Genomic DNA, 10,835 nt, shown 5'->3' with positions numbered 1-10,835 from the left:
TTAAAGGTTACTATGCTTTGTTTGCTTTGGTTCTTCTGGTGAGATTCTATTAGTTTCGAGTTGAACACAATAATATTATGAATTGCATAATAACATAATTTAGGTACCTAGCATGGAATTGGCTGAACTGCGTCTCCACCTAGTTGCCAAGCCAAGTTCATATAGGATACAAAATATCATTTTACAAGAAAAATTCCATGCAACATTGTACCAGATAGTTGGCATAACCCTTTAAGGGTTGTGGAGCCACTGGTGTACTTTGACGCTTGCCAAGCCGATACAATGTTATATGTATAAAAATACAAATCTTAACAATAAATAAATACGATATCTTGCTGCGTTATTCAGACATCCTCCTACTATTAGTTGCAACTCCTCCAAGCATAAGTTCGGAACAATTAGGGAACCGAAGCCTTCGTGAGAAGTCGCTATTCCCATTGTGATCCCTTGGCAACCCTGCTTGACTGGTTTCTGTTTAACAAATTGTTTGATCTTAGTGTGAAATTTTGTCCGTTTCTAAGGGTAATTTCACACCAATAGTTGCAGGACAACGATAAATTTTCCGACAACGGTGGTCAAATCCCCGAATCCTGGTGGAGTCAAGGCGGAATCGAGGTCGAAAACGAATGACAAGAACAAAATAAAAAATAAATAAAGTAAAAAAGCAATATCGAAAAAATGAATCGAAGATCGAAAATTGAAAATCAAAGATCGAAAGACAATAAAAATGAAAACAAAACATTGGTGAACAAGGAGTAAGGAGATATTGATTCTAAGCACCTTTCACTATACTGATCAACCAAAAACGTCCTATTAACAAAAATATTGAAGATTTATACCTTGATTTTGCGGCATTTTGGGAGGGAAAAATACAAAAACAAGGAAAATCTCAACATTTATTATTGTGTTTCAAGGGATATTTAAATTGTCATATATAGTTGAAACAATTTACTTACTGTTAATGATTCATTTTATGACATAAAATTGCCAATTCATGCTTTAATAACATAGTAAAATTAGGAAACAAAGATATATTTTAAATGCCTCATTGCCTACAAAGGGTTAAATCTCAGAGGTTATTTAAAAGTATAATATCTTTTTTTTATTGTGTCGGACAATAAATAACCCACTTAGGATATTAAGATTACACTTTTATCAGACTGTTTATAAAGAAATATTGCACCTTTATTATTCTAAAATTTGTATTTAAAAGTGGGCGAAAGATGGGGCAACTGAAGTTACTTGGTTACTAATATATAAACCTGTTTCTAGCTTTGTTATTGTATTTGATATTAACCCATTAGTGCCGAACCGGGCATTAAAACCCGGTTCCAGAAAATGAAAAAAAAAACGGTTTTCGGCTTCATAATTGCATTAATCTCAGTATGAATCCCCCCTCTACTTACCCTGGCTTTCATTTCCCCCTGGAGCAGGCAGTTTTGCTTACTTCTGTTTGCTGGTATAGCTCAACAAAGTTTGAAAATCATGAAAATTCAAAATACCCCATCTAACTTTTTTGTTTTTATAGTAAAGTCGCTGATTTTTTTCGTTAAATCTAAAGTTTATTGACAAGTACATCTATTTGTGAATTCGTTGTATTTAAATTATTATTTTTTATATGATTTTTTTATCATTTTTTTACGCCCTATATAAGCCCGGTTCTGCATTTCCATTTGGAGTCTGAAATTTTTATTACCCGGTTTTACTAATAGATCTTTTTTGACAACAACAACAAAACCGGTTTTTTTTACCCGAAAATGGCGGCACCTATAGCCGAAACACTAAATTTGAAATAAATCGCTTCGTATATTACTTGTAGCTCTATAGATTACATGAGGTTATGTAGTTTTCAATTACGGATCGTATCAAAGTTCTAAAAACTGTTCATCTCACTTTGGGCGTTCAAAAAATACATTTTTCAATTTTTTACAGCAAAACCGGGTTTTAACTCTGGCGGAAACCGCCCAAAACGGGTAATAATGCCTGGTTGGTATTTATGGCCGAGCCGAACCGGGTTTTTTTGCAACTTTCCTGTGCACGCCACTAGAGCAAAACAAAAAAATACGTTTTCCGTTTTTACCATTATAAAGCTTCCCTGAGATTTCCAGCTCAATCGGCCCATAAAAGTGGCGCTCGGCACTAATGGGTTAAATAAAAATATTGCTTATTCTATCAATTTCTAAGTAGTGATACATTGATTAAAGGCAAGGATTATGTTAAAAATAGGCTTAACCGTTAAGAAAAATAGAGAATTATGTTAAAAAGTTTAGTTTTATCTATCGATGGAGAAAAAGACAATTAATTGCATATCTATATACTCCAGAAATATTTCTTCCAATCTTGGATTTAGTAAAAAACAGCGAAAATGCCATTTTAAAGGAGCCCGTTTTGCCCTATCTTTGAGATTATATGAATGAGATGATGTTAAGGTTTGATAATCTGATGAGAATTATTTTTGGTCACAGTCCCTTTAATGGGTTTGGATATAACCCCCTTTGGCGGTCAATCCCCTGCACCTCCTTGACAGGGCCGGGCTCAACTTGATACACCTCTCTAATGCAAGTGAACATATTGGACATTTATATTTATATTTATATTTTATTTCCTCCACAACGCTATCTCTCTGAATAGTGTGTTTTATGTAAGTAAATCATATGATGTTTAGAATTGTCTATTGATCCACTAATCAAAACAGAAATTTACATTAAAACACATTAAGGCTCACAGTTCGCTTCACCCTTACGAATTTGGTTTCAAGGAGGTGGGGCAAATTTTTCAGGTGCATTGTTTGCACCCTTCCAGCAAAACCCTCTGCACTCCACTGAAACATACTAAAATAACAGAACACCTAAGAAAAGTTCTTAGTAACTTCAGGATTTTGAATTTGTCATGGTTAAATATGGCTCACAAATGGGAAATTTCATTTATTTATTTTAGATGCTGGAGCTTATTGCTATGCATACCAATTGAGATTGGTGAACTAATAACAATAAATTATTACAAATTGAAGATAAAAATATATTTATTCTAAGTCATATTTTTGTATATTAATTGATAAAACTCTAGAAACTAGAATAGTCTAGCTATGTCTTTTGATACATAATAAAGTCTTATGAAAAGAAGGATACATACTATATCACATTGGAATGTCAATAATAATCTAAACACAATAGACTCCACTCTCTAAAACAGATAACAAAATACAATGTTATATTCGAAATGATTATAATCAAACTGTATGATAAGTAAATTAAAATACCTGCATAGTAACTTGTACATGTGTACGGTGTTACAGGGCAATCTAGAATACTCTTTTCTGTACCTAAATAAGATTCAAAACAGATGTTATATAATCGTATTTCTTTTAAAATTACTAGCGGCTACGCCCCCTAGAAGCCTCTAGGGGCACTTAAATTAGGAGGGGGAAAAGTCAACCTTATCCCATTTTAAATTCGAGTTTCAAAAGAGTTTATTTTTTGGGGGGAGGGGAGTGAAGACACCCTCCCCAAAAATGGTTTAAAACCTTCCTAGGACCTATAAGAAGCTTTACTGTAAAAGAGAACAATATCGGTTCAGTGGTTAGCGATAGCGGACAGACAAAAAAACTCCTACTACTATATTATAGGATAAAACCGTATTGAAATAACTTTACCTACACAGCCCAAGCCTCCAGTGTAGTAAGAATATCCGGCAACATTACCATAATATTGTGCCCTAAAACATTAGGTTTATTTCCAACATATGCCTTCATAAGACATAATGTTCAGCATAGGAAGTTTCTATACCTATAGGTAGAAGAAGCATAGCTATAACCCAGTGATTTACACACAACATCACCATCATTCCTTAAAGTTACAATATTAATGGCAGTTTGAAAGGGAACACAGCATAATTAATTTCAATCCTAGTTTAATCTTCATTAAGTACATATACTAAAATTAGAGTTTTAAAACAGTCTTATAAAAATTATCAGTTACTAATACATGAATATACTAAGGTAGTATTAAAATTAATTATCCAACTTTAGAATAGGAGCTCAGCTCAAGCAAAAAAAACTATATACATCAACAATTTTGTCATTTTTAATTACAGTATTTATGTGATCACTTAATAACTAACTTGCTCCAGAGGTAATCGCACACCCCCTCATATCTTCTTTTGTCAAAATTCCAAATAGCAACACTGCCTTTGTATGAGTAAGGTATACCATAATACATAAGTATTACACGAGCTATAACAAAAATACAATAAAATTAAATTTTTTTTTAAATGTCATCTAAAATTTGAACCCTATAGTTGTTGCAACTACAGGACAATTACATCCAATGCAATGGTAGGAAAGATTTTAAAGCTAGATTTCTAAAATTAGGGCAAAAATTAATAAGTAGAGGAAAAGAAAGTGAGAAGAGGTAAAAAAAGAAAAAGAAAGAGTAAATGAAATGAACTCATGAGCAGTGTTTTACTAATCATATCTAGTTTCAAACAAAATTATGTTATTCATCAAGCAGGGTAAAACACTGAGCAGACACTGATAGACATTTTCTTCTTTTTATAAATGTTTTTATGTGGCAGTAAAGGGTTATTGAATTAAGTGAGGGGAACTGAAAGAAAAGAATTGGGTAAAAGAAGGACTTTCAAAGGGGAAGGGATGTTAAGAAAAATAAATGGTTGGAGGTGAAATAAAAACATGTCATATGATTTAAATCAGCAGCCCCATACATTACCAAGGACAGACACATTTAGAATACTACTAATTTTTTTATCTCATTGGCAAAGAATAGATTTTACAATTTAAATCTTACGGTGGCATGTGTAATATCCTACTCTATTGTAGCATCCAGGGTTTTCGGTAGTTGGGCAGGATTTCACTGCTTCTAAAAATTTGTCGTACAATCAAAAAAGTGTTTTCAATCACCATTTAAAATAATATACTTTTTCTATTTGTTTAGTAAAAATTTCTCACCATCAAAAGTACACTCATTGATATCACTGCAGGAGGTGAGACTAACTTGAGTGAATCCAGCATTGCATAGACATTGGTAGCCACCATCATAATTGACACATTTTCCATATGGACAATATTCTGAGGCTAGAATATAATTATTAGTTTAATTATGTTATCTTTATAAACAGTTTTATATAAAAAAGTATCATTTTTACCCAAGTTGCATTCATTGTAGTCTGAACAGCCTACATTGGCAACAAAGCTTGTATAACCGGAGTTACAGGAACAAGAAAAGCTTCCAACAGTGTTAGTGCAGTAGGAATTGAGACTAAATATCAAAGTAAAAATCAAACTATTTGCATTATCAAACTATTATATATGAAATAACTTTTTTAAATCTTACCCACAATAACGTTTGCCTTCCTCTAAACACTCATTAATATCTTCACAATAATTCTTTGGACTTGATTGTCTAAAAACAATTTGTTTGTTCTAGTTGAGTTCAAAATTAATTGAAGGAGAATCCCACCCTTATGAGGTAAGATGAAATAAGTTCGTATTTAAGGTTTCAATGTAGCTTTTTTACCTGACTATATTTTTAAAAATTTACTTTAAAAGATTGTTGGGTAATATATTGATTAAATAATTGTATGCCCAAAACTTACTTGCAATAAAAGCCATCTTTACAATCTCTGTCATCTAAACAACCTTGTTCATTATGGCCACATCTGTTATGACTTAATCAGAGGTAAAATAAATAAAAAAAAGTTTTTTTTCATGTTAAAAACTAATTAGTTTACCTTCTATGACAAGGTCTATAACAACAATTTTCTGAAGAATTATAAAAAGCTCTCGTCAGAGTAAATTCACTTCTAAAAGTAAACAAATCAATTAAATGGAATAACATTTTTTATTAAAAACCTTCAGAGAGACATGCATCAACCCAAAGTCTCTTATTAACAGTAATAATCAAAAGTGATGGAATTATTATAAAGCTCTCAAGAAAAGTTTAATAGTAAGATGAATAAGATATAATTTTCCAATCCCCTTAATTCAATAAACTTACTCAGGAAAGTAGGTGTTATCATGACAATTGGTATATCCACACTTTGTAGAAGCCTAGAAAATTAAAGAATTTACTTTCTTAAAAATAGTTTCAATCTTTAAAACAATCTTTAACAAATAACAATTATAAAAGGGAGAATGTCATGCATCTCCAGTCAAGAGTTGTTGTGTCAAATGGTTTAGAAGGCTACATTTGGATGATAGTTAAATAAGACTTACTGAGCATTCATAGTCATACATACAAGTACCTTGGCCCTCTTCACAAACATTTTTAGAACTAAAAATTATTTTTAAAAACAACTTTTGTTTAATCTTCAGAAACCTTACAAAAAAATGTAATTCTTTCAAATGAATATTATTGTACAAAATAATCTTAAACCTGCAAAGTCTTTCGCAGCAGTCATCAGTTTCATCCCAGTGACCTCCAGGGCTGTGATATCTTTATAGGTATTATTTATGTAAAGGTGTTTTTCAGTATGGCTTTGAAACTAATTAATGTCTGCTGGATTAGAACCAGTTCTTAGCCAAGCTTAAAAATCATGTATCATATCATATTATACACAATTTTCATGAATAGTAAATTAAAAAACATAATACTAATACTAGTTTTGTTAGCTGGGGCCTTCAGGTCACATGAGCTATCAGAACTTAAATAAATTTTTCTTTTTTTCATTTTACTATGTGTAGTAATCTGTCTATAATACAATGTAATAAATAACTATTAAAAAAGTAACCTATCTAGGAACTTAATCTTCCCTAGAATAAATTGTCTAATATGTTTACTCACTTAAGACAATTGTTTTTACCACAGACAAGGCCGCCTTGACAGTCATTATCAGTATCACAATCTCCTTCATACATACCACACCCATCTCCTGCATACCTTCTAAACATTACAATATTTAAGTATCTCTTTAGCTGTAGATTCAATTTTGTTTATTAATACCAAACAAAATGCAAATATCTTTATATCAAAATTTTGTTTGTTCTTTTATAGATTTTTTTCTAAATTACAAAAAAAGTAAAATTTTTATATGTTTTTTTAAACTGCTTTTTTAGATAACTTTTTGTTTTTGATAGTTTTATTCTGTATTCAAGCATTTATCTCATTTTACATTTTTCTATACAAAGATTTACAATTTTACACAAGAATTTATTTGTTTAAAAGTGAGACAATGAAATTGTTTACCTGTCACAACAACTTTCAGCTCCACTGAAATGTTACAAATATAAATCCTATTAGCGACATTTTTACATTTTGTTTTTATCAAGAAGAATATTTTTGTTGTTCCTGACTGGTTGTAACTTAAAAGATCTTTAAAATTGTTGGATTTGTTCTCTGTAAGTTTATTGTTATTGGAAAAAATGTTTCCTTTCCCTCAATAAAAAGGTAAGAGAATATGTAAAGCTTACTTGCAATTCATGTTAATGTCTTTTAACTCACTAACTTTGACAAACACTTTGAGTTCATCTTTCTTTTCAACTAAAAAAATAATTTTCAGCTTTATTATAACGTTTTAAATAGCTCATTAAAATTAAAATGTTTATTACCTGGGTTTTCTAAATATTCAATGTTGCTCATGTTGCAAGATTTTTCTAAAATAAATTTCTCAATCTACAATTATTAATAATGCTTAAACAAAAAAGCCAAGTTTATTGGTTCAATTGCCTAAGATATCTTAATTGATCTATAGAAGATAGAACTAAGAATAGTTATTTTTTGCATCGTACTACACACAGTTTTCTGCGGAGAGTAAAATAAAAAGATTAATTCAAGTACTCTCGCCCCCTCGATGCTAACAAAACTGGAATTAATGTTATATCTTTTCATTTTGCTATATTTTTTAAATTTTATTATTCCTGAAAATAATAAAAATACGCTATGATACATGATTTTTCAGTATGGCTCAGAACTGATCTTAATACAGCGGAAATTAATTGTTTTGAGACCATACTGGAAATAGAAAATATTTGTCTCCAACCTGTGTCATTATAATGAAAAGCTCTGCAGGAAGAAGTTTGAGTACATAAATAACCACAATGTAGTAATGTTTGTACTTTTCTTCTTTCATTGTCTCTGTACTGTTGGAAATCACAAATTCATTTTGTTGATTGTTTATTGAAGTAATAGCAGCTACGCCCCTAGTGGATCTGGTGGTACTTGAGGTGGGATAGGTGGATAAGTCAACCCACAATTTTCAAGTTTAGTTTTAGATCGAAAAAGAAATTTTTGGGGGTGGAGGGATTTTTTTTCTACTACAATTTTTTTGGGAAGGCATTAGTAGTCTCCCCTAAAACAAATATAAACCTTCTAAGGACCTAAAAAACCAACTATTAAAGGAAGTGGTGAGCAAGAACCTTTGGTACAGACATACACACACCTACATTGACACACATATACAGCCAGACATCCTGTTACTTTTATGTAAGGATTTGATTACTCTTATTTATTATTACTTTTAGTTGTTGTTTCCATTTAAAACAAATAATTGATTAACAATGAAAATAAAACTCATGTTAAAATGATTTGTTCCTTCAAAAAAGAAGATAAGGAAATATTTCTTGTTGACTGATAAGTTTCTTTCATCTGACTAAAATATGATGTATTATAAAATTTGTGTTTAAAAATTATCTAATAAATTTTAATGTTTGATTAATTAGATTAGATTGGAGGACAAGCAGTTAGATTTAATATAAATATTACTTTATCCTAATAAATATGTTTAGAATCTACTGTTTATGGCTTACTTGAATGAAACCTATGTAACCTATACTAACTAAAACAAAGTAAAAAATAAATAAATAAATAAAAAAAAAGATTTAAGTTCCTACCCATAACAATATGGCAGCGTCAAATATTGAAAAAAGAAAACATAAATGACCCAGACAGAACCCATCATTGCTAATTACTAAAATACATTTGTAAAACTAAACTACATTAATGATAATATAAAGAGGTTTTTACAAGGAAAATAAGGCCGTAGGCAATACCCACCCAAAACTTCTGACCCCCCCCCCCCCCCGGTCTTAATGTTATTTTGGTTTAATGCCCTTGTTTTTGTTAAAATTCTGATTAAAGTTTTTACATTTTGCTCCGAAACATTTGTTGTTAAACCTCCTCTTCCCCAAACAAAAAAAATAAAAAAGAATCAAGATAAGGTGATATATTCACCCTTCTATTATAAAACTTCACGCTTTTTCTCCAAGAAAGATCAATTGATATAAAGTATTGTTTTGGTGGAAAATGTTAAAAATCACAAAAATTTTAAATTTCCTGATTTTTATTTCATAAATTTTGTCTACTAACCTGTATTATTCATAAATAAATTTGTTTACAGTTTTTTGATTGATCATTAATCAAATAACATTAATGAAGTTAATTGGAGTAAAAGGTAGAAAAAAAGTTACAAGGAAAAGGATATTTTTAAAAATTTCTAAAAAAATCAGCACAAAATTTCTTGTGTTTTTTTCACAAATATGATGAAGAAAAAGTATGTTGAAATTGTTACTGGGATTGTACATTAATTTATCGGCCATTGTCTTATCCCTTTAGATTCCTGGCAAAGTACAATGCCATTCTCAATTTTATGAAAAACAATAAATCAAATTATAATTATTATTTTCTATGGTTACAGTAGTCTTGTTTACTGGTTTTTTTAAGGGTGTTCTTTAATTTGCACATTTAGATTCAAATCTGGAGGTGAAGAATATTTTCAAATCACTAAAGGTAGAACTAAAATTAATATCAGAGAACCACGGCCTTTAATGACCTAACCCAGGTACGGAGGGGATATTGAGCTGTTCATTATCCAAAGTCCCCAAAGTTTTAAAATGACGTTTTCTTATTCGTTGGCTTAACAACTTTGGGTACTTTTATTTAATTTTTATTGGTTGGTTTATTAACCCTTAACGGTCGGGGGGGGGGCGTTGAACGCCCCCCCCTCCGGTTTTTTCTATCTCATTTTCTGTGTGTGAAAGATAAAGAGCCCAAACTGCTTGACTTTTTAAGTATGGGTATGACACATAACTGAGAGTTGGAATTTTTTGAATATCTCCATCCTGGCAGGCACAGGATGCCAGCAAACCTGGCAGGGTCATCCAGGTAAAGAGCAAAAATATTTTTTTGACTAAAACAAAGCATTTTACCATACCAAAATACTAAAAAATCCTCTAGTAGTACATCCTTATATAAAATACAGGTGTTCAAGTCACTTTCAGGTTCCAGGTATGATCCTGCAGGTCCTGATCCTCCAGGTCTCCAGAAATCTTTAAATGGCTCCTGTGGCCGCAATTTTTTACTTAGAGACTTCAAATTTTTAACTTAAGCTTTTCTTACATGTCTACATAACGTATTAAAATTTCATGAAGATCCGCCGCCGTTTTCCCGCCGACCGCCGACTGCGGCGGCTGGCAGCTGCCAAGTACAGCTGCGGCCGCTGAAATTTATATTTTGATATTTCTAATGTAAAATTTACATAAAGATAAACATTTTCTGGGGAAAAATTTTTCTTCTAGCTTCAAAAATAAGAAAATTACAGCCGTTTGAAATTTTTAAGTAAAAAAAGACCTAAAAACAAAGGTTGTTAAATAAAAGGGTGAAGGAAGCGAAAATTGACTTAGACTTATAAAAGGTCGGAAATTCATTATCAAACAGGGGACTTGCACAAAAAAATTTAGCCCTCTAGCTCTAATAGGAACTGAGATAATTAGGGGGGGCGTTGAACGCCCCCCCCCCGACCGATTAAGGTGCGGCAAGGGGCCCGACTGTAAAGGGTTAAGTGGAGTGTCGAAAACGTTTCAATCACAATTGTAATCTAATGAAGGG

The 10,835-nt window shown here is 31.3% G+C and overlaps 2 protein-coding genes across 2 annotated transcripts; both read right to left on the bottom strand.

Annotated features, from left to right (window-relative positions):
• Positions 1 to 3,090: 3,090 nt before the first annotated feature.
• Positions 3,091 to 5,274, bottom strand: LOC145332306 (scavenger receptor class A member 5-like). The gene is made up of 7 exons (XM_080177275.1): positions 5,161 to 5,274; positions 4,803 to 5,089; positions 4,120 to 4,231; positions 3,786 to 3,845; positions 3,653 to 3,714; positions 3,260 to 3,322; positions 3,091 to 3,183 (listed from the first exon to the last, which is right to left on the bottom strand). Exons 3-7 carry the CDS (start codon positions 4,215 to 4,217, stop codon positions 3,161 to 3,163), a joined length of 306 nt encoding a protein of 101 aa, XP_080033401.1. The 5' UTR covers positions 4,218 to 4,231; positions 4,803 to 5,089; positions 5,161 to 5,274; the 3' UTR covers positions 3,091 to 3,160.
• On the bottom strand, positions 4,938 to 8,001 carry LOC145331217 (protein lin-12-like). Its single transcript, XM_080175833.1, has 12 exons — positions 7,993 to 8,001; positions 7,562 to 7,625; positions 7,424 to 7,493; positions 7,200 to 7,223; positions 6,798 to 6,896; positions 6,390 to 6,449; positions 6,230 to 6,287; positions 6,012 to 6,064; positions 5,746 to 5,817; positions 5,611 to 5,682; positions 5,353 to 5,417; positions 4,938 to 5,089 (listed from the first exon to the last, which is right to left on the bottom strand). Exons 1-12 carry the CDS (start codon positions 7,999 to 8,001, stop codon positions 4,938 to 4,940), a joined length of 798 nt encoding a protein of 265 aa, XP_080031959.1.
• Positions 8,002 to 10,835: the final 2,834 nt, after the last annotated feature.

Source organism: Acartia tonsa, chromosome 11, assembly GCF_053477335.1.
Source record: "Acartia tonsa isolate MP-2025a chromosome 11, ASM5347733v1, whole genome shotgun sequence".
Lineage (NCBI taxonomy): Eukaryota > Metazoa > Arthropoda > Copepoda > Calanoida > Acartiidae > Acartia > Acartia tonsa.
The sequence above is the reverse complement of the archived record's forward strand: the minus strand, read 5'-3'. Positions and strand labels throughout refer to the sequence as shown.